The sequence below is a fragment of the Hakea prostrata genome, chromosome 5, assembly GCF_041222555.1.
Source record: "Hakea prostrata isolate BN-2017 chromosome 5, UWA_Hpros_2, whole genome shotgun sequence".
Lineage (NCBI taxonomy): Eukaryota > Viridiplantae > Streptophyta > Magnoliopsida > Proteales > Proteaceae > Hakea > Hakea prostrata.
This window is the reverse complement of record NC_142604.1, coordinates 21949006-21973694: the sequence shown is the minus strand read 5'-3', so window position 1 is coordinate 21973694 and position 24689 is coordinate 21949006. Positions and strand designations below refer to the sequence as shown.

Below are 24689 nucleotides of genomic sequence, written 5' to 3'. Positions count from 1 at the left end.
ATATCTTGCTGGAACAGATTTTTGTAAATTTCGGCTAGATTTCACTTGTAATTACTCTTGGCACATCAACACCAATAAAGAAAGATCAATCATTCTATACTTGCCTTATTAACTTATGAATTATGACTTATATAGAATTTCTAATGATTGTATAATTTTATTATTTTATTTTTGAGAGTCGAGATTATAATACTCATATTGATGAAATTTCGATGACATTTAAGTTATTTGATGTATTTGATACATTTGCTTTTCATTTGTATGCCTTAAAGATTCTATATTACATGTTATATAACATTGCATTCCTCAATCTTGCAACATTTCAATTCACACTTAAGATCAACTTAAAACTCATACGTGGTATTGCTATTCAAAAGTCCAAGCCACATTGTGTTTAAAATGCATAAATTAGACTGACTACCAAATCTGAACCCATTCTGGACCCTAACAGCCACTAAGATGGGCCATCGAGTTGGCCCAAAAGAAAAACCATATCTCCACCAAAATCTTGCCAACTCGATCTAGATCTTGGTTTTTGGAAGGTGTGAGATCTCACTTGAGAGCGAGATCTTGAACCATGCCCTCCCCCAACCTACCCAAAGACACTACTGATTAAAAAGTACTACTGGTCCCATGCACATGAAGACCATGAAGACTTGTTGGGCCTCTGTTCCATAGGCAAACGGGAAAGAACTAAAACGGAAATTGGACTTTCTTGTCTTCCTCCTTCGTGACACTCTTGTGTACAACTAATGAAACCAAAAGCGAGAAATTGGCGCTTTCTGTTTTAGGGATCCTATTTCAGAGGACTTGTATCCATTTGCTGTCTAACTTTCAAAGTCTGGTATGGACCTGAAAAGGTACCATGTCCCCGAGACATCATATTTTACCTACATCTATTCAGGAATTGTGTTACAAGATACCGATTTTGGTTCTCAAGTTATGGGAGAGCATCAATGCCTTGGCAACCACTCATTAAGTTGATGATGAGAGGGCCATTTTAATCCGAACTGCTGCCCCTACAACTAAAGATAAAAAAGCATCTTAAAAAATGCAAAAGAAGGGACATAAGTTCTAAATCATCAAATAGGTCAGGTAGGCATTTTAATTCCATCCAAAGGAACCAGTTGACACAGAAGAAGCGTAAGTGGCACATACATGAGACCATATGAGACCATTTCAGTGGTTTACTGTTCAACATGCTACAACAGGCAAACTGGTCAGATTGATAATAAGCTCATATGAGACCATTTCACTGTTTTCCTGTTCGTCATGCTTGTTGAAAGGTCCTGAATGCCATATATGACTTCCTACCCAAAAAAAAATGGCATATATGACTAGTAAATAACATCATGCACATTCAAGAGTGTTGGAGGGAAATCCCCACATGAATCCAAATATATCAAATGGGAATCATTTGATGAGTAGCAAGTGATTGTGATACATTTACGGGAAACAGGTATTCAACAATTTACAAGCTTAGCCTCAAGGCTAAGACTTTCACAAATCGTTCAAAGCAGATAAGTTACTGAGCATAAGTCTCTCAAGTCAGTGGCAGGCACTGCTTTGAAAAAGAAGAAGAAGAAGAAGAAGAAGAAGAAGAAGAAGAAGAAGAAGAAGACCATACAGTAACTCATCTCGTTACCTTTTGGCAGATGAATGGTCATGACCGCTGCCACAAGCTGTACTGTCAGTTTGTTTTGCCTTCTTCATGCTACAACTCTCTTGTTCCATGGCTTTGAGTTTGTTCTTTATTGCAGCTATTTTAGCACTCCGGCTCATTTGTCCTGAATGACCACCTGCAAGGCCTGATTTGTTGGCCTCACCAACTGCTTTGGGAGGATTGGCAGCGGTTTCAACCAAGAACTTCTCACTAGCAAGTCGAACGACCAAAGGGCGACCACAAGCCAATCTTCCATTCATCTTCTCCTTGGCTAGTTCTGCTTCCTGCATGCTCACTTCAATGACAGAAGTAAGGCATTGCTAGAGAACATAATGAATAAATATGGGGAAGCTCTTGCTGGTTGGGGGAGGGGCAAAGAAGATAGGCAAGATTGAATCCTAGGTGAACAGGATGACACATCACTAGGTTTACACGTCCAGTACACAGGCACATCAAAAGATCTGGGCAAGTTACCTCTCTAGTACTATACTGGATAAAGGCAAAGCCACGTGGCTCTCCACGTTTTGGGCCACGAGTGTGCCAAAGGAAGTCCTCAGATATAATCTTACCAAATGGAGAAAATAGCTTAATCAAAAGTGCCCTGCAAAAGCAGAGGTTGTCAATTAACAACAGAAGATAGCGAAATTAATGCTCACAGGCAAAGCATATGAAAGAGTGATCTTACTCTGTTATTCTCTGGTCAAGGTTACCAATATATAGTCTGCTTTCACATTTCTCATCAACAAGACTATTTTGATCCTGCTTAAAGTAAATAAACAAACAGAAGTAAAGAATATAAGAATACATGATGAGATTATTCAAAGTTTTCAAACAACCAATATCTATGGATTGACATTTTCTCACAACATGATCGTGTGTTACTGGCATCCAGAACTATATCCCTAGGATGAAAGCATTGAGGTTTTCCTTGGTTTGCATCACAAAAGTGAAAACCAAACAAAATGGTGTTGAAACAACCAATAAACAAATAAACAAATAAAGCAAGGGTTTCCAACAGGAATTTGTCTTGGTGAACATATACAAGTTGATGGGAAATAAATTTTCCAATTCCTTTTGAGAAAATCAGGATAGAAGAAACATGTCAGTTTGACGTACACCATTGTGTATATACAAGATTTATTTCTTCTGAGTTGATTTAATTATTGGGCTGGGAGCAGTTATTAGTAATGTGGAAGGAGATACTATGGGCAAGGCTGTCAAGGCAACCAAGGCGATGGAGGGCTTCCAAGGCGCCTAGGCGACAAGGTGCCCACAAGGCAACAACTAAGTGGTCAAGGCATTCTACTGTTAATTTTTAGGCAGTCAAGGCATTCTACTGTTATTTTTTTGCAATGTAAGTATAATAGTTGGGTAATGTTATATAATTTATTCCTAGCATTGAAGTATGAACATTTTGCAAACTTAACGAAAGTTTATTAAGATAATCATTATATAACATTGAACACAGTGATTAACTCAAACATACCCACATCAAAGTCAAAAATCAAACTTCAAATCCAAAGATGGGAATATTTTAGGGCTTTGGTGATGGATCTTGGGCAATCTTCCTTGGATTTTTCCTGTCTTTTATCTTTTCTTTCTTTCCTTCCTTTTCTTTTCTTCTCTTTTCTCTTTCTTTCCTTTTCTTTTTTCTGTTTTCAGATATGCCACAAGTCAGAGAAGAGGGGAGCGAGGGTGCGATGAAGCAAGGAGGGAAAGGAGCAGTAGGTTAGGGGAGGGATTAGCGGAGGGGTGGGGAAGTGACCAGGAAGGATTGCAGGGGGCTGGGGGAGGGAATTAGAGCCTATCAAGGGCTGGGAAGGCTGATGCCAGGGGTGCGGCAGCAAAGGGGGTGGGTTTTAGGGTTGCGCAGGAAGGGGAGGGAATGGGGAAGGGGTGTGATGGGTTGGGAGGTGAGGGAAGGGGGGGGGGTCTGCTGTACCTACTTGGATACTGTTGTAGGCTCTTGAGGAAGTTGATGGAGACCGGAAGAAGAGAGCTAGACAGAATATAGTCGCTGATCTTTGAAGAACTCAATCTTTACTCAACCATGGCCCCTCAACGAGGAATGACAATCCTCAACTAAGATTTAATTTTCATTCAATAATGAGACAAGTTTACAAAGGAAAGAATAGACTATTTATAGCCTACTAAAAGACTAACTATAAGTGGGTTTCCTACAAAGATTACTAATCTTAATCGTCCAAATAAATCATTAAAATACTAACAAATCAGAACATCTACTAAGGTGCAGCCAAAGTTCGGAAACTGAATGAAAAGACGCTGCACAAGAAGAAAATAGAAGAAAAAGAAGAGGTTGAAGAGAAGACTCAAGGGGGTAGAGACCAGCTCCAGTGGTCTGCGTCTCTACCCTAAACCTTTACTTATAGATGAAGATTATACAAGCCTAATCACTTAATAATTATGAGCACATTCCAAAAATAAAAAAAACTGACTACCAAGATTCTAAAGTCAATTCCCAAAAAGGAAAGAAAATATGAAACTAAAGCTATTAGGAAAATAGTAACTTTCTAATTCTGTAGTGCACTTAAAAACTTTCTAGTTCTGCAGCAACTTTTCCTTCAAGCCAGGACTTTCTATTTTGAGACAACTTGCACTCCAAGGTTCCATGATTTGGTTTCTTGAACACCATCAAATCAAGACTTGCTTCCCAAGCTATTACTGGGCTATCGCAACACCCCCCCCCCCCAAAAGCTGGAGAGTATAGATCACCAACTCCTAGCTTGCACAGCATCCTTCTACAAAGGTTGACCAGGTAAAGATTTAGTGAAGATGTATCCAACTTGTTAAGCAAAAACAACACTTGGTGTAACTATAACTCCTATCATGACTACGTCCGGCACAAAATGCAATTCCACTTCCATGTGTTTTTGGTCCTCTCATGAAACATCGGATTATTGGCAACATAGATTGCTGCCTTATTATCAGAAAACATTTCAACTGGCTCTTCAACTTCAATCCCTATTTCTTTTAGGAAAGACTAAACCCAAAAATTTTCAGAAACCATATGAGTCATAACACGATACTTAGCCTCTGCACCAGACCGAGCCACTATAATTTGCTTTATACTTCCAAGTAACAACATTCCCTCCAAGGAAAGTAGAAGAACCAGAAGTTAACCTTCAATCATCTCGCAATCCTGCCCATTCTACACCTGCGTAAGCACACAACTTTAAATGAGCATTTTTCTTGTACACAAACCTTTTTCCTAGAGCCTTCTTCAAATACTATAAGATACGCATTACGGCATCCCAGTAAGGCTTCTCGGGTGAGTGCATGAACTGGCTAACAACATCTACAGCATACAACAAGTCTACACGAGTCATAGTAAGATATATAAGCTTCCCTACTAGTCATTTATACCTCTGGGGATTCACCAAATCCTCTACTTCATCCTTCATGAGTTTGAGATGAGGGTCCATGGGTGTATCAACATGTCTACACCCCAAGCATACCAGTTTCAGTCAACAAATCTAGCACATACTTACGCTAAGAAAGGTTGATCCCATGATTGTTTCCAAGAATTTCAACTTCGAGAAAATACTGTAAATGCCCCAAGACCTTTATCTGGAATCGTGTGCTCAAAAAATTCTTTACCGCACCAATGTCTACATTATCACTTCCAAAAACAATTGTCATCCACATAAACAATTAGTACCACAATTCCAGACTCTTGTCTTTCTTACAAAGATAGAATGATCTGAATAACATTGAGAAAATCCTACTTCAGACAGTACTGAACTAAACTTTTCAAACCATGCTCTTGGCAACTATTTCAACCCATAGACGGACTTGTGAAGTCAACACACTTTAGCAGAATTCCGCCCAAGCAACAAACCTAAGAAGTTGCTCCATATAGACTTCAATAGCCAAGTCTCCATACAAAAAGGCATTTTTTTTTACATCTAACTAATGAAGAGGTTATTCTAAATTAGCCACCAAAGACAACAAAATACGCACAAAATTCAATTAAGCTACACGGGAAGAGGTCTTAAAAAAATCCACAACATAAGTCTATGTATACCCCTTTGCACCAAGTTATGCTTTAAAGTGCTCTACAGATCCATCAAACTTATACTTAACAACAAACACCCAACGACATTTCCCAAGATCCTTACCTAGAGGCAAATCCACAAGAGTCCAAGTATCCCTAGAGTGTACAGCCTCAATTTCAAACTCCATAACAGCTTTCCAACCCGGATCAGAGAGCCTCAAAGTACGTAGATGGAATAGTGATAAAAGACAAAGCTGTGGTAACCAGTACGATATTGAACTGACAAGTGAAGAGTAGTAACATAGTGAGAAATAGGGTATACAACATTAGAATGTCGAGAACAAGAATGCTTACCTTACCTCAAACCAATGGAAAGATCTTCAGGATTATCAAACATTGGAAGAGGATATATAGAAATGATATCGACTGATGTACCATCTAACAGTTTTTGTTTCTTCCACTGATAATAGACTTGCACCGGCGGAAATTGAACTAGCACCTCAATTAAACCAAGACATACAATGGGTTCTTTAGGAGTTTCACAATCTAGTTCTCCCTCAAGCATCTCAGAAGGAAACGGTACAACAAGAAGTAAAAGGGAGTCAAACCTATCATCTTCAAACAACTGATTAGGTTCATAATAAGGTGTATCCTCAAAGAAGGTCACATCTACTATGATGGATTGACATTTGGCCAAAGGGTCAAAAACTTTGTATCCTTTTTGGTACCAAGAATATCCTAAAAAATGCAGTTATGAGCTTTAGTTGAAAACTTGTCCTTTGATTGGGGCAAAACATGCACACAACATACACAACCAAAAAGTTCAAGTGAGACAGCAAGCAGGGGTAAGTCCAGATACACAACTCGAAACAGTATTTCATTTTGCAACACTAAAGACAGCATTCGATTTATCAAGGTACAAGATGTAATACTGCTTAGGTACACACTCATATGAAACATAAGGGACCTTGCTACATCTAACGGTGCCTATGTTTCTTGCTCAGGAACACCATTTTATTGTGGTGTGTATGAGCAACTAGATTGATGAAGAATGCCTTTAGAAAAACATATATCAAAAATCACATTTTGCATATACTCTAAAGCATTATCTGTATGAAAATTTTTAACAGATGTATTAAATTGGGTAGAAATTTCAGAGAAAAAAAAATCTGTAATAATTTTTAAAACTTCATTTCGACCCTTCATAAAAATAATTAGGAAAATCTAGATAAAGATAACCAAGTAAATCGAGAAAAGTCATCTACAAAAATGATAAAAGTATTGAAAACCAAAACGATTAGGGATACAACAAGGTCCCCAGCCATCTGAATGTAGTAAAGAAAATAAACTTGTACTTTCTAGGTTCAGTTCTAGCAAGAAAACTTGTCTTATGATGTTTACCTAACTCATGTGCTTCCACTTTATTGACTTAACATCCTTGCAATCAAGAACAACCAATCTAAGCCTACTTGAAGAAAGATGACCCAAACGACAGTGCCAATTTAATGGTGTTGAAAGGATGGATTGAGGTTTTCTAATTAGAATAGGATTTTGTTTCCTAATAAGTCTAGAGTTAGTTTTTTTACTTACTGTGGGACTTTACTAGATTGTAACTATAAATACCCTATTGGGTTTTATGAATAAACAACTCAGAGCAATTCTTCACATTACAACATGATATCAAGAGCCTAATATTAACTAGAGAAACTTTCTTTCTCTTGATTTCCCTCACTGCCGCTGCCGCTGCTGCTACCGATATTGCTGTTTTTTTAGCAGTCTTGACCACACACAGATTTCAGAGCACGCCTGGCACTGCCGCTACCAATATTGCTGCTTTTTTAGCAAACTTGGCCACACGGAGCCTCATTCATCTCGATTTCAGAGCACGCCTGGCTGCCAAGAAAAGCACCTGCTGCCCAAGAACCTGCTGCACCTCCATCAGCAAAGACTGCTGCTGCCCTTGCAGGTTCTGCGTTTTCTGGAGTTGAGCCACCAGGAAGACGAAGAACAAGGAGAAAAAAGAATCAATCAGGACTAAGGTGGGAACAATGAATGAAACGATCGTAATAGGTAACAGAAAGAAACGATCATGATAAGTAAAAGAAAGAACCGATTGATTTTTTTAGCACCTCTTTCATTCGATGCATTCATAGGGAGCTACTTCGTAAATATAAATAGTCTGGGGGTTGCTTTGTAAATATGAAAAGTTTCAGGGACTTTTTGTAAATTCGAAAAGTTCAAGGGACTTTTTGTAAATTCAAAAAGTTCCAGGGACTTTTTCATAAATTCAAAAAAACTTAGGTACTTTTTCGTAAATTCAAATTGTACCAGGGGTTTGTTTGTTAATTTGAGTGATTTCTTCTTGCGATGGCTGATCCCATATCTCCTTTGTCTGGTATATCTGAAGAGTCTCCTATGTCTTCATTCATTGGGATCGTGAGTTTTCTCCACTTTAAATGACCAATGTGAAACTTAATGGGACGAATTATCTTCGATGGTCTCGTTCAGTTTCCTTTGTTGTTAGTGCTCATGGTCTTATTGGCCATCTTGATGGGACTTCTACCAAACCTTTCACACATAGTCTGCAACTTTCTAAGTGGCATATAGATGAATGCTTGGTCATGGGTTTTCTCCTCAACTCCATTGAATCAAGCATAGCAGAGAGTTATCTTCTCCTTCCTAATGCAGCAACTAGTTGGAAAGTCGCTAAAGATACTCAAGAGTAGGCAATGATGCACAGTGCTTTGAAATTAGACAAAAAATAAATCAATTCCAGCAGAAGGACCTTACTCTTTCTCAGTACTATAACACTCTGCGGGGATATTACCAGACTTTATATTCCTATGGGAAGTTTACACTGAAAAATGCTGAAGATGCTATTGCCCATCAACAATGGGAAGATAAACAAAGAGTTTATGATTTTTTGACAGGATTGAATATAGAATTTGATCAAATTCGCGCACAAATCCTTTCTAAAGAGCCTTTCCCTTCTCTGGCTCAAGCCTATATCATGGTAGATACAGAGGACAGTCAAAGGACATCTAAGGTACACACTCAGACATCTGATAGATTTGCATTAGTGGTTGGTTCTAGCAATAATAGATCTAGTTCGGTGATTTTCACCCTCTAGTAAAATGCGAGTATTGTGGAAAAGAGCATCATACAAAAGACAAGTGTTGGAAGTTGCTTGGACGTCCAACAAATTCCCGTGGAGGAGGTAGGAATGGAACAAAGGGCAGCAATCAAACATATGCAAAACAAGCTAGTTTTGACACCCTGAGTACTCCAACACCTCTTTCCTTAGATGAGCTTCAGCACCTTCACCAGTTAATGTCCAGACTTGACTCGTCTTCTCCAGTACCGACTTCCCGTGCAAGTATAGCCTCTATCATTGTTCCCTCTATTGATCCACAATTCCCTACATGTATTTTGGGTTGTCACAATGTCAATTTGACTTATCCTTCCTGGATAATCGACTCTGGGGCAACTGACCATATGACAGGCTCATCTACTTTGTTTCATTCTCATTCATCTGTTCCTTTTGCTTAGGATGTTCGAATGGTTGATGGGTCTCTCTCCCCGATCTCTTGGAAAGGATCTATTATATGTTCGCCTTCTCTTACCTTATCTAATGTTCTGCATGTTCCTCAGTTTTCAGCTATCTTTTATCTATTAGTAGCCTTACTCGTGATATGAACTACAAATTAACTTTTTTTTCTTCTAATTGTGTATTTCAGGACCTAAAAACAGGGCTTACGATGGGTAGTGGTAGACAGAAAGGGGGGCTCTACTTGATGGATGGGTCCCCATCAACTCTTTCTATGGTCTCTAGTTCCACCTCTCTAACACTTTTTACCTTATTGAAGTGGCATCGTCGTCTTGGCCACGTTCCTTTATCTATTTTGTCCAAGTTATTTCCTGATCTGATTAAAAAATGTAACTTGAATGATTTTTATTATTAGGCATGTATTTTGGCCAAATAGACCAGGCATGTTTACCCAATTTCAGATCATCGTAGTAAAATCCCTTTTTTCAATCATTCACTCGATGTGTGGGGTCCTTCTCGAACTGTGTCTTTATCTAGTCATAGATGATTTGTTACCTTTATTGACTGTTGCACTAGGATCACATGGGTTTACTTCACCAAAAAAGTAACGTTTTCTCGTGTTTTCAAAATTTTTCATAGTATGATTAGGACTCAGTTTAGGGCGATAGTCAAAATCCTTCGTAGATAAAGGAACTGAGTACTTGGGTGGAGCATTCCCTTCCTACTTAGCAAACCATGGCATCACTCACCAAACTAGTTGCGTCGACACTCAACCTCAAAATGAGGTTGCCGAACGCAAGAATAGACATCTAATTGAGGTAGCACGTTCTCTTATGTTTATTATGCATGTGCTTCCTCGATTTTGGGGTGACGCCGTCCTTATTGCAGCATATCTAATTAACTGAATGTCTTCCCGAGTCTTAGACCAACACTGTCCCCTTGAGTTTCTTTTAGGAATAACAGCCTTTACAATGTCACCTAAGGTTTTTGGATGTCTTGCCTTTGTCCGGAACCACCATGTTCATGAAAAGTTGGATCCTCGTGGGTTAAAGTGCAATTTCTTAGGTCATCCTCCTACAAGAAGGGGTATAAGTGTTAATAAGTGTTATCATCCTAGTTCTCGTCGTTTTTTCATCTCTATAGATGTTGTGTTCCAGGAACAAATTCCTTATTTTTCCCCTACACCTCTTCAAGGGGAGAGTTTTCGTGAAGAGGTTTCAATATTAATTCCTCCTTTCGATATTTTCTCCGAGATTTCTACAAATGATTCTCCATTGGAAGATAGAGTGACCGGACAGGAACAGCTAGAGGATGATATAAAGGGGGAGACTAGACCTCTGAAGACCTATCAAAGAAAGCAATGAGTGACCCCTTCTAAACCAAGCCATTTAAAAGCTTTGGTTCCTAGTCCTGAACAATCCGTTCCTCCAGGTGAGTCTATCTTTAACCCTTATTCTATTCCTACTTTGGACTTACCAATTGCATTAAGAAAGCAACCTCGAACTTGCATCCGGTGGGACTGAATTGTGATGGGAGGACAGTGTTCCTCAAGTCAGTAGATGCATCCGGTGAGAAGAAGGATGCAAAATATATTTACAAATTACTGAAGCAAGTGGTGAAGGAGGTTGGAGTGGAAAATGTAGTTCAAATCGTGACTGATAATGGCTCCAATTACAAGAAAGCTGGGTTGAAGATGCAGGAGAACTCCAGGTATCTAAAGTCTAAACATATAGTATTAATTTTCATTTATAAATACATATATTTACATTACACATATACATGTACACTTTATAACTTTGTATTGATGGCTTGATGCATTGATGGATGGACAGATATAGGCTCTTTTGGACTCCTTGTGCTGCTCACTGCATTGACTTAATGTTGAAGGAGATTGGAAAGGTCAAGCTTGTGAAGAATACCGTGGACCAAGCTCGACATGTTAGCACCTTCATATATAACCACACCTATGCATTAAGGATGATGAGGGACAAGTGTCAGGGTGAGTTAGTGAGGCCAGGCATAATCAGATTTGCTACTAATTGGATAGCACTGCAGAGCTTTGAGATTAGGAAGACTAGTCTTAGGAGTATGTTTGCATCAGAGGAGTGGTTTAACTGGGAGGGTTCTTCATTAGTGGGAGGAAGGAGAGCTCAATTGACTATCATTTATGAGACTTTTTGGCACAATGTGAGGATAGTGGTGAAGATGCTTGAGCCTATGGTGAATGTGTTGAGGATGGTAGATCAGCAAAGAAAACCTATTCTAGCACACATATTTGCTGCAGTAGATAGGATGAAGCAGCAAGTTGCTCATGTCCACCCACATGGCAACAAGAAAGTCCTTCAAATCATCAACAGTAGATGGGAGTCTATGTTGCAGCATCCACTGCATAAGGCTGGTGAGTTGTTAAGTCTAGTATTTAATTTAATTTTCATTATGTTATCACACTATTAAGCATTAACTATTCCCTTTTATGACATACTTTTTCTTACATAGCATACTATTTAAATCCCAAGTACCATTACAAGAACAATCTTGGGATGAGGCAAGATTTGATGGATGCTGTCCAAGCTGTAGTGGAGAAGTTCGAACCAGATACAGCTAAACAAGCAGTCATCCTTATAGAGGTGAGATAGTGATTAGAATCATTTGATATTCACAATTCGTAGTTTTATACTAAGTCATTAACCTAGTAACTAGTTATTGTTTTTTCTCTTTATATATTAGATAAAGGCTTTTAGGGATGCCACTGGGAGCTTCGGTCGTGCTGTGGCCGTATCGGGACGGGAAACCGCCACTGCGGTAAGTTCATTCATTTATTTCATTATACATTTAATTATTATATTCTATCTTTAATTTAGTTATTTAAGTATTAAAATGACTTCGAGTCTATGTTGGTTGCAGCTGAGTGGTGGTTGCAATTTGGACGTGATTCACACAACTTGAGTAGGATTGCAAGCAAAGTGCTCTCCCAAACATGTTCTGCCACTGGTTGTGAGCGAAATTGGAGCACCTTCAGCCTCATTCACTCGAAGAGGCGCAACCGATTGGGTGTGAAGCGTCTAGAGGACCTTGTCTACCTACACTATAATATGAGATTGAGAGAGGATCATATTAGACAGGGGATGGATAGAGAGAGCACCAATATCGAGTTGGCCGACATATTTAAGATGGATGATGATGATAACCCAGTAGTTGATTGGATCAGGGATAGTGGAGACGGATTGCTGGATGAGGATGGAGGTCTTCCCAATAGTCAGATTGCAAAGGAGATGGGGGCTGATGTGGGGGACTTCATGGCCCAGGAGGGGAGGCCACATGCAGAGCCCGCCCGTCCCTTCGTGCCACACCCTAATGCATCCACCCAGAGTGAGGATTTGATTTTCTCATCCGACACTGAGGATGAGGTGACTCAAGCCTCCGGCGATGATGACGATGGTGGTGATGATGACGGTGATGATGGAGGGGATGAGGAGGGTGTGGGACCTCGTGATCAGGATTCAGCTGATCCTCCACCACCAGTACGTGAGAGTCAAGGGGGGGAGGACGACCACCGAGATTCACAGGAGAATCAGTTCACCCACGCGACACACGATTCAGACCATATTGGAGCTGCATCTCGAGGCAAAAATGTTTCCTCTACATATTCGAGGAAGGGGAAGGGGAGATAGCACGGCTGGAGCACGGAGGACACGCCATCATATGGCTCCTACCGTCCATCCGATGCCGAGAGCTTGGTGGGATCTATGAGATCGATGAGCATTGATGACGCTAGAGACTCCTCCACCTCCAGAGGATCCGGATGGCACAGGCCTGCAGAGTCCTCATATGATACTGCTGTGGAGAGTATTGGTTCTACCGAGTCGACTTATGGTTATGGTCCTTATGGACCATATGGTGTCTCCTAGCTATCAGATTCAGGGTCAAGCTAGTCAGCCACGACTGGAGCCTTATGGTTATGGAGCGGCCTATGGAGCTTATGGTGTCCCTCCCATTGGCGATTATCGGAGTCAACCACTGGGACCTTATCAGTATCCTTATCCTTATCCTTCTCTTAGTCCTGAGAGCCAGGGGCAGGGTGCTCTTTCATTTGTTGAGCAGATCTTCCACACTATTCCACAGCCACAAGGCCCACCACCACTAGTTCCTTTGGAGATTCACAACTTCCCACCGTTAGGGAATCTTATGCATGTGGATGAGGCCACATACAGAGGTGCAGTTCTTGACTATGTCCAAAACTATATGGGGCGGGGGCAAACATCATGGGAGTTATATTGTCATTTGTATGGGGTGCAGACGGAAGAGGGAGACATTGAGGCTTGAATAGAATAGACTTGTAAATAATAACATTCCAGCTTCTTCTCTGATTCATGTACTATATACTTGGAATGTTGGATGTTACATTTTCAGTAGTTTTTTAGTAAACTAGCAGTTTTATAGTGTTTATTATGCTTGAAATAGCTAGTATGCAAAAATCCAAATCAAGGAATCAGGAAAAAAGTATCCAGTTTCGGTCGAAATGTTCATTTCGATCGAATTTTTTACCTTGCTTGGCAGGAGGCATTATCTCACTTAAACTGGAAGGAAGCTATAGATGAGGAAATGCAAGCATAGGAGAAAAACAAACGTGGGACTTGGTGACTTTGCCCACAGGAAAGCAAACTGTTGGGTGCAAATGGGTGTTTGTGATCAAGCACAAGGCAGATGGAACTGTAGAAAGATACAAGGCAAGATTGGTGGCCAAAGGTTTGACTCAAACGTATGGCGTTGACTACCAGGAGACATTTGCCCTCAGTTGCAAAGATGAACACAGTTCGTACTATTATTTCATATGCAATTAATAAAGGGTGGAGTTTACAATAGTTTGATGTGAAGAATGCCTTTTTGCATGGAGAACTCCAAAAGAAGATATATATGGATGTACCACCTGGATATTATACTACCGAGACTGATGGAAAAGTGTGCAAGTTAAAAGAGGGCTTTATATGGATTGAAGCAATCTCCAAGAGCATGGTTTGGAAGGTTCCATAAGGCAATGATATCTAATGGCTATAAGTAAAGTAATGCATACCACACTTTGTTTATTAAAAGAGGAGGTTCCCACACTACTTTACTTTTAGTATATGTGGATGATATTGTGATCACAGGCAGTAGTGAGGTTAAGATTTCAGCAGTGAAAACTTTTTTGGGAATCAAATTTAAGATCAAGGACATGGGAAACTCAGATATTTCCTAGGTTTAGAGTTGGCATATTCTGCTAGCGGTGTATCTCAATCCTAGAGGAAGTATACATTAGATCTCTTGAGGAAACTGGGATGCTAGGATGTAAGCCTACAGAGACTCCTGTTGAGCCTAACCTATATTTGAAGGCAAAGGAAAGAGAACTAGTTGACAATATAAGGTATCAAAAATTAGTAGGAAAGTTGATCTATCTATCTCACACTAGACCTGACATCACATTTGCAGTTAGTCCTGTTAGCCAGTATCTGCATGATCCCTACTCCTCACATTTGGATACAGTATATCGGATCTTGAGATACTTGAAAGCCACTCCAAGAAAAGGGATTTTAATTTTAGTTCCTGGACATTTGAAGATTAAGGCACATATAGATGCAAACTGGGCAAGATGTCCAGATGATAGGAGGTCTACCTCTGGGTGTTGTGTGTATGTGGGAGGTAACCTTGTGACTTGGAGAAGCAAGAAACAAGCTATGGTTGCGCAGTCCAGTGCCGAGGCTGAGTTTAGGGCGATTGCTCAGGGCATTTGTGAGATATTATGGCTTAAAGGGCTACTTTAGGAGGTTCGGACAGATTTGGAGGTTCCTATACAGTTATACTCAAATAATAATTCAGCAATCAGCATAGCTCACAACCCAGTACAACATGATAGGACTAAGCATGTGGAGATTGACAGACATTTCATCAAAGAGAAGGTCGAGGCTGGGTTGATCCATATAACCTTTGTTACTTCAAACGAGCAGCAGGTTAATGTACTCACAAAGAGCTTGAGCACAAAGGTATTCAATTACATTATGAGCAAGTTAGGCATGATAAATATCTATGCTCCAACTTAAGGGGGAGTGTTGAAAGCATGGATTGAGGTTTTTCTAATTAGAATAAGATTTTGTTTCCTAATAAGTCTAGAGTTAGTTTTTTACTTAGTGTGGGACTTTACTAGATTGTAATTATAAATACCCTATTGGGGTATATGAATAAACAACTCAGAGAAATTCTTCACATTACAACAAATGGTGACACAGTTGTATGTTTTTGCAACAAAAGTGTCAAAATCAATCAGATAGTATAATCCATCTTTCTCAATTCCTCCACCAATCCTCCTTCTAGTTTGAAAATCCTGAAATCCAAAAAAAGATGGAAAGAACAACATAAAACAATATAAAGATTTAGCAATAAGATTTATTAGAAAGTGTGGAACAAATAAAACACAGGAAATGTTCAAATTTGGTAAAGAGGATACACTCCTATTAGCAACAGCGGAGGCCTTTTCACCATTAGCCATACCAATAGGAGTAGGGTTATGAAAACATGGATGAACTACCTGTCATATGTTCAGATGCCCTAGAGTCTACAAACCAGGAATCCAAAGCATAAGACTTAGTAAATATACCTGTTTGGGCAAGATTAGTGGTGGATGTACTTTAACTCTGCTCTAACTATTGTAGGCACTCTAGGATTGGATTAACGTCAACATTAGAAGATGAGGAACTTGTAGCGCCATTGGAGTAGATATTGATGAGTTGTCAGTGGTATTCTCTCCAATAGATGTTGCCATATTAACATAGTTTTCTGCCCATTCTGGCTGGCCGCCATGTTTGTCCCACCAAATTTCTTCCATATGATTTTGCTTGCCACAGCAGTAACACACTCGATTTCCTTTAGATAAATTTGGAGGGGGAGTTCGACCTCCTCCCCCTTCCTCTTCATCAATCATTGCCTCTTCCATGTGATGCTTAAGAGCCATGGCCACGGCCAACAACCATTGTTGAGTTCTCCTTGCTTTCTTGAGTACTCTTGTGGCCAGTAATACGTAATAACCTGTAGAAAACATCACTCAAGGTAGGTACAGTTTCAGAAGTCAACATTTGACTTTTGACTGTCAAAAATTCAGGATCCAAACCAACCAGAAATTCTAAAATATAGATTAGCCCATTGAGTCTCTAAAGTTTCAAGATTAGTAATAAGGGGCTGATGTTGCTGCAGCTCTTCAACTAGTCCTTTAAATCCACTATAATATTCCATCAACGAATAACCATTCTAAGAATAATTGAACATCCGATCATATATAGATCATAAACCCGCAAATTTTTTTTTTTTTCCATAAGGATTCACACAGGCCCTCCCATATCTTCTTAGAGGTGTCATAAAACATAATGCTAGTTGCAATAGGAGAATCAACGCTATTCCAAATCAATACCTTAACTACAACATCTTCAAGAGTCCATGTTTCATGCATAGAAACAGTGGTTGTATATTCAAATCAACCTCAGGACAATCTTCCTTCAAGTACTTTGATTTTTCTCAGTCATCAATAAATGCATACATCGCCTTTGCCCAAAGAAAATAATTTTCGGCTCCTCTCAACTTCATACAGGTAATTTGGAACGGCATACCTTCCTTGGACAGAATTTTTGAAGGATCGGCCATTCTGGAAGCTTACAACATTAATTATGGACCCTACAACAGCTACGAATCATATAAGACTTGAGTGTCTTCTTAAAATTTCATCTATGTGAACATTACCCACAGGGGCGCCCCGCCAAAAAAAAACGGCGGGACGCCGAGGGGCTCAAACGCGGGGGCCAGGCAAAACGTAAAAGGGGGGCAAGAAGGGAGAGGGCGGGGGGCCGCCCATCGCCCCCCAAACTTTTTTAGTGAAGTCGGCCATCCCTAATTCTGGGCACATTTCAAAAATAAAATTAAAAAAAAAATTTAACTTCTAAGATTCTAAAGCCAGATCCCAAAAAGGAAAGAGAATATGAAACTAAAGCTATCAGGAAAATAATAACTTTCTAATTCTGTAGTGCACTCAAAACTTTCCTAATTCTGGAACAACTTTTCCTTCAAGCCAGTACTTTCTATTTTGAGACAGCTTGCACTCCAAGCTTCCACGATTTGGTTTCTTGAACACCAACATAACAAGACTGCTTCCCAAGCTATTACTAGGCTATCACAACAAATATCTAATAGAATCTCCTTGAAAATAGATTGCCTTTAAGACTTAAACACAAAAGGAACTCTTCTTGTAAATAAAGACTGATAAGAGTATTTTCCTAAAGAAGATACTTAGGGACTTGAGCTCATCTTTGACTTCAAACTGGACTCCTAACTGACTAAGACTCTTTAAAAAATAAAAATAAAATTCTGAAAATTAGAATCACCAAATAACTGGGGATGGATTGACCAAAAGAGCCCTCCAACAGGGTTCAGCCAGCCCCAGGTGCGCCACTTTGGAGTGGCCCACTCCAGGTTTCAGCCAGCAGCAGAATTTTGGTTCACATCAATCCCAGCTACCTACATTTCACCTTATTTTAAGTGTCTTTTATTACAAGGTTATTGGCCATTACCTCTAGTGAGGCTACATCATGGAGCCATGTCATAGAGATTGATCCAGCTACAAGGTGAACACTTCATCCTCTAGCAAACCTTCAATGATCCCCGAGTTAGCTACTGAACCAAATCAAGTGGTCACCATTAGCTGATCTTATGACATAAAGAATCCTTGTAGACTCCAAAACGTTACCAAATTGCTTTCAGTTTTGCATATTAAGCATTCATTGATTATTGAAAATGGGAATCAAAATACCAAATCAATTAAGCAATCTTACTAAAACACATGTCACTGTAAACGTATAAAGTAAATAACTTATTAAAGCAATGAGTTGAATGGAGATAACAGAAAGGCCTAATCAATAAAAACAAAGGGTGTGTATGACATTGTAAGATAATAAAGGTGGTTCTTCCATCAAAAGTAAATATTAAAAAATTCAATCCACAAGAAACAACAGAACTTCCAACACAAAAGCATGGCAATTTGTAAAGCACAATCTTGTTTCACTCTTATACGCATCAAAATAAGTGCATGAAATTTGGGAAAGTGTAGCAGAGATATCTTCAAACAGAATGCCATTTCCAGTAGAATGAATTGTTCTCAGAGAATCTGTGCAAGGCATGCCAACCTGAAAAGCATACACCCCAATACATACATGTAGGTAGAGATATTAACTTTACCATGATCAGGATAGAAATTTTGATGTGAAAATTGGAGTTTGCAGCAGCTACCATAAAACTCCTGTGTTCAGTGCATCAAAATTTCCCTGCACCCACATATAAGCCAAATGAAAAAGAAAAAATAAATAAATGAGTACCAATTTCCTCCTAAAAACCCAACCATTAGCATAGAGCAATCAAAGCAGCATCTTCCATCAATTCAGGATCATAATTTGACTTCTGTATCTAAGCTGTAAAATAGCGCTTATTAATACAGAGATATTCACCATCTAACATGGTTCCCTTACAACAACATCAATTTGAACCAACATAACTGGCAAAGAGTAGGAGAATGAGATCCCATCAATTTGGGATCTCATCAAAAGAATTTAAACCCAATAGAAGGGATGCAGACATAAGAGTGGGTATTTAAACCCTCAAAACAACATAACATTACCACTTGACATCTTAGGGAAAAAAGAATCCTACCTGTCAAACCGGGTATTAAGAAATTTCAGTTTCATTTGATTAGGCACACCATCCAGTTTGAAATGGGTATTAAGGATGCTACAATCGAAAAAGAAGATGTTCACCAACCATTAGAGGCTATGGTGAATCAACTGCCTTTCTAAATGATCATTTACTGCCAAGCAAAATCAAGGTGATTCCAATGTCTTGGCTGACTTCATCTCTAATAGCCCCAAACCATCCGTGCAGACTATTCCACTTCTTTTCCCATACTATTCCAATGAAAATTGCTTTTTGGAAGTAAATCCAGCAGAAGTCAGGAAAAAAATTTGAATTCTCTTCTCACTAAAAGCAGCATCTGTAATAACCAAAAACTACTAGGATTCACTATTTCAACAGTGACTCTACTCTCAAGGTTACAACGTCACCCAGACTTTTCTTATATTTATTTTTCCATCTTCCTTGCGTTTATGAGGTTCCCTAGGAAGCTTTATGCTTTTTCTAAAATTTACTTGATCCTGGCATTCATGACATCCCCAAAGAAGCTTTATGCTTTTCCTAGAGCTTACTTGAAGCATATCATATAGCAGTTATTTTCCAAGTCCCTCGTATACACTTATTTACCTTTAGCATCACACCTTGCATCCTCCCATGTATCAACTGTTTGAATGTCAATCATAGAATCTTCTCACTCTACTTGGATGATTCATACAATCTTCCACTTGGGTTGCTCTTTTGAATGCACAGTCGTCTTAATTATTATTATTATTATTCAACATCAATCCTCTTTGACGTTATGACGAAAAGAATAATTAATATAGCTTGCATTCAAGAGACTAGATGGAAGGGTAAAAAGCTAAAGAGTTGGATGACTTTAAACTTTGGTATACTGGGGATAAAACAAATAAAAATGGAGTAGGGTCAATAGTGGATAAAGATTTAAAAAATGATGTGGTGGATGTTAAAAGAGTGGATGATACGATTATTACTATCAAGCTTTTAATGGAGAAAGAGTTTGTAAATATAATTTTTGCATATGCACCTCAAATAGGATTGGATGAAAATCTAAAGCTAGAATTTTGGAAAAATATGGATGGATTAATGCAAAGAATTCGTCAAGGAGAAAAGATTATCATAGGAGGTGATCTAAATGGATATATTGGAAAAGATCAAAAAGGCTATGAGAGTGTACATGGAGGATATGGTTTTGGAGAGATGAATGAGGAAGGGATTTCAATTTTAGAATTTGCTATTGCTTTTGATCTATCTATTATAAATACTTACTTCAAAAAGAGAGATGAGCATTTAATTACCTTCAAAAGTGGACATTATAGAAGCCAAATAGATTTCTTCCTAACTAGAAGGACTGATAGATTGTTGTGCAAGGATTGCAAGGTGATACCGGGGGAAAGCTTAACTGCACAACATAGAATTGTGGTCTTGGATATGTGCTTAACCCCAAAAACTCATAAAAGGTCCAAGGTGAACTATCCCAGGATAAGATGGTGGAACTTGAAAGGAGAGTGCTCGAAATCCTTCGTTAATGAAGTAGTCAAACAAAGAAAGTGGGATTAAGGGGGATACTAATGCGATGTGAAATGAGATGGCTATGTGTATCAAGAAGGTGGCTAAAGATGTTCTAGGTGAATCAAAAGGAAAGCTTCATTCTTATAGAGAGACTTGGTGGTGGGATAGTGAGGTTCAAGTTGCCATTAGAAATAAGAAAGCTAGTTTTAAGACATGGAAAAGAACTAAGGATGTTGAGGATCTTCAAAGGTATAGGTTGGATAGAAATGAAGCTAAGAAAATTATGGGAAAAGCAAGGGAAAAGAAGTATGAAGAGTTATACATTAAGTTGGGCACGAAGGAAGGGGAAAATCTATTTATAAGATAGCTAAGATGAGGGATAGGAAGAGTAGAGATCTTGACCGTGTTAGATGTATTAAAAATGGAGATAGTAAAGTATTAGTATGTGGCGAGGACATTAAGAAAAGATGGAAAATCTATTTCTCTACTCCACTAAATGAGCATACTTCAAGCACTTATGATTAGGAAGACCACACCTTTCACCAAGGCACCAACTTTCAAACTTATATATGTAGAATTTCAATGTCTAAAGTAAAAGAAGCACTAAGGAGGATGAAACTCGGCAAGACACAAGGTCCTGATGAAATCCCAATAGAAGTATGGAAGAGCTTAGGAACCCATGGACTAATTTGGTTGACTAAGTTGTTTAATAAGATTATGAGTACAAGGAAAATGCCAGATGAATGGAGGAGAAGCATCGTGGTTCCAACTTACAAAAATAAAGGAGATATTCAAAGTTGTAATAACTATAGGGGAATTAAATTGATGAGCCATACTATGAAATTATGTGAGAGGATAATTGAAATCCGTTTGAGACACTTAACTACAATTACGAAGAACCAGTTTGGGTTTATGCCGGGAAGACCTACAACGGAGGCTATTTACCTAATTAGGAGACATATGGAAAGGTATAGAGAATGTAGGAAAGACCTTCATATGGTATTTATTGACCTAGATAAAGCTTATGATAGAGTCTCTAGAGCGTTAATTTGGCAAGTACTACAAAAAAGAAGTGTTGCAAGCAAATATGTAGATATAGTTAAGGATATGTATGATGGTTCAGTGACAAGTGTAAGAACAATGGGGGGACAAAGTAATGAATTCCCAATTACAGTTAGGCTACATCAAGGGTCAACTTTAAGCCCATATCTATTTGCACTTGTAATGGATGAATTAACCAAAGACATTCAAGATGAAGTCCCTTAGTGTATGCTTTTTGCTGATGATATTGTGTTGATTGATGAGATTCGAGTGGGGATTAATACTAAATTAGAATCATGGAGAGTAGCTTTGGAATCAAAAGGCTTTAAACTAAGTAGAACGAAGACAGAATATCTAGTTTGTAACTTTAGTCATGAACGAGTAGACGATGAGGTGGTGATACTTGATGATAAAGAGATTCTCAGAGTGATTGTTTTAGATACCTAGGTTCAATCATAAGTAAAAGAGGTGATTTAGAGGATGATGTTTCCCAAAGAATTAAAATAGGGTGGATGAAGTGGAGAGGTGCGTCCGGGGTCTTGTGTGATCGGCGTATTCCATTAAAGCTTTAAAGAAAAATTTTATAGGACCATTGTTCGACCAACTATGATGTACGGTGCAGAGTGTTGGGCTGTTAAAAAGAATCATATAGATAAACTCAGTGTGGCAGAAATGAAGATGTTAAGATGGATAAGTGGCAAAACTAGGATGGATAAGATAAGGAATGATCATATTAAAGTTGGGTTAGGAGTTGCTCCAATAAGTAATAAGCTTCGAGAAAGTCGTTTAAGGTGGCACGGCCACGTTCAACGAAGACCTATAAATGCCCCTATGCGGAGAAGTGATATAATCCAAATTGAAGGAACTAGAAGAGCTAGGGGTAGACCTACGATAACCTTAAGAGAAGTGGTGAGAAAAGATATGCATAGCTTAGGCCTAGTATCTAGCATGGCCTCAAACAGAACTAATTAGAAGGCAAGAATCCATGTAGCCGACCCCATTTAGTTGGGATAAGGCTTATTGTTGTTGTTGTTGTTGTTGGTATATTCAATATCAATCCTCTTTCATGCATTACACATGAGTACAGCACGAAAACACATGATCACAATTATTTAGTTGTGGCCTTTTCACACTCCACTAAGATAAAGCAAAAGTGCAGAGCAATCAATCTTTCAAGACACAATTGTCATCCCATTGGCATTGATCTAGAGATAATATCCTTATAGATGAAGAGGGGAAAATCAGACAGCCTCTCAGAAAAAATCGCATAGATAAGGCTGCGTAGGAGAATTGCCCCCTCCTGGCTCTACTTGTATAGAAGCCTTTGTCACCGGGTTCACCCTTTATGGCTCAAAGAGGGGGAAATCAGGATATGTAAACTGAACAGTCCTGATCCAAGCCCTGCTTTATGTATCCCTCCCAATTCTAGATAACAAGGATATATAGAAAGCTACTTTTCAATTTTGTCTCCCTCTTTTATTTCCATATAAATTCATTTTGAAGTCAGTTAAGTTCTTAATTTTCTTTTTTAAGGTTCACCAGCCTCCCTATTTAATATCAGTATAAAACACAAAAAACAAGAATAGGGTTTCACATTTGAAATCAAGGTTTCCAATGTAGAATTAACTAAAAGGAGAACACGCTTATGAACTTAGTATAATCAAGATAATTTACTCACATTTCATACTAAGATTCAGTGTAAGATAATATACAGTGGCAATCAAAATCAGTGTAAGGAGAACACGCTTATGAGCTTAGTATAATCAAGATAATATACAGTGGCAATCAAAATCAGTGTCAGTAACTCAAATTTCAAGGTCTACACTGCCAATCAAATTCAACCTTGGGAAGTCCTCTTAAATAATATGAATATGAGCACAAAAACTATTCATCAACTTCTACGTATAGCTAGTGCAATGTTTTTAGTTGCAGCAGAACCAATGCCCTTTTCCCTTAAAGGAATAAGCAATGTCAATGATTCTATATATCTACATAAACAGTTTGTCCGATTTTAAATATATATATATATATATAAGCAAGGAACCATTGATTCCTCACTCGATTTTTTGCATTTAGTATACTTAGCTCAATTTAGCAATCTTGAGCTCAAAAACAGCGAAATAATAGTAATAATAATAATAATATCATCTTATTTTAATATGGTTAACCATTGATTCCTCACATACTTGATAACAGGGTGGGGGGTTTTAACTTAAGAGTAAGAGACTGAGCTTCTATTCCAGGTGCAGGGATGAACATCATCTAATTCAGACAAAGATTAGGGTGGGGATGATCAGCAAGTGCAAGAAACAAGCGCCGGCCATGATCAGCAACTACAAGGACTCCTATTACATTTTGAATGCGGATAATGAGTGAAAAGTATGTGATATGAAGGCTATGCAAACGTCAATTAGGGTAGGATGAGACATTATGAAAAGCTATAATAGGGTGAGATGTCATGACGACAAAAGATAACAAGATCACCGGTAAACCTTGTGAAAGAGATGAAGAGCGAGATGCATGTAAGAGACTAGACAGAAGGTTACCTGAGTTTGAATTTTCACTGTCGAAGTGTGATCAGCACCAACGTTTTTCCTTCTCTTTGAGCTTCCGATACCTAAAATCAGCCAGAATAGGGCTTCAGAGATGCAGCAGAAGACAATTGACATAGAGAAGAGAAGCCTAAGCGGAAGAGGAGACACAGACAGAGAGAGAGAGCACGTTACCTTCAGAGTCCACCAGGGCTTGCAGAGAACTCACTCGAGACGAGAGAGAATATAGTTTCCAGCCGGTTCGCTGTGTCGCCCGTGCGGGCATGAAAGGACGAACCGATTTGACGGCGTTTTGTGCTGTGCAATTAGTGCACAACACTTGACCTGCACCAAGAATATAGGATTTTGATTGAGTCTTGAGGGTCAAGCCAACCGTCCGATCCTTCCAGGCAAGATCGTGGCTGTTGGTAGTTTTTAAATATTAAAAAAATCAATGAAGTGTTTAACGAGCGGTTTTGTGTTCAGTCGACCAGACCAATCGGTCCAACGGCTTCGAACCGCTGGACCATTTATACATTTTCAAAAGAACTACCATACTCTGAATCGTATATACGTTTTCAAATGATGGAACATTTTCGATTGAAAAACAGAAAACCGCTCTAATAGTATCATTTCGATCATTTCAAATCTGAAGCAAGCTGTGAGCAG

General features: G+C 38.8%; 1 protein-coding gene across 1 annotated transcript; it reads right to left on the bottom strand.

Moving 5' to 3' along the window:
* Positions 1-1335: 1335 nt before the first annotated feature.
* Positions 1336-24333, bottom strand: LOC149015693 (RNA-binding protein-like RNA recognition motif protein). Its single transcript, XM_089154957.1, has 6 exons — positions 24216-24333; positions 24036-24106; positions 18475-18560; positions 2349-2422; positions 2138-2264; positions 1336-1947 (listed from the first exon to the last, which is right to left on the bottom strand). Exons 3-6 carry the CDS (start codon positions 18526-18528, stop codon positions 1642-1644), a joined length of 561 nt encoding a protein of 186 aa, XP_089011083.1. The 5' UTR covers positions 18529-18560; positions 24036-24106; positions 24216-24333; the 3' UTR covers positions 1336-1641.
* Between the last annotated feature and the right edge of the window lie 356 nt (positions 24334-24689).

Excerpts from the sequence above, each read along its gene's own strand:
- LOC149015693 (XM_089154957.1), bottom strand. The coding sequence starts at position 18,528 with ATGGTAGCTGCTGCAAACTCCAATTTTCACATCAAAATTTCTATCCTG. Across the intron at positions 2,423-18,474 it reads AAATTTCTATCCTGATCATG|GATCAAAATAGTCTTGTTGA; the intron begins GTAAAGTTAATA and ends TACTTTAAGCAG. Across the intron at positions 1,948-2,137 it reads TCCAGTATAGTACTAGAGAG|GAAGCAGAACTAGCCAAGGA; the intron begins GTAACTTGCCCA and ends GTGAGCATGCAG.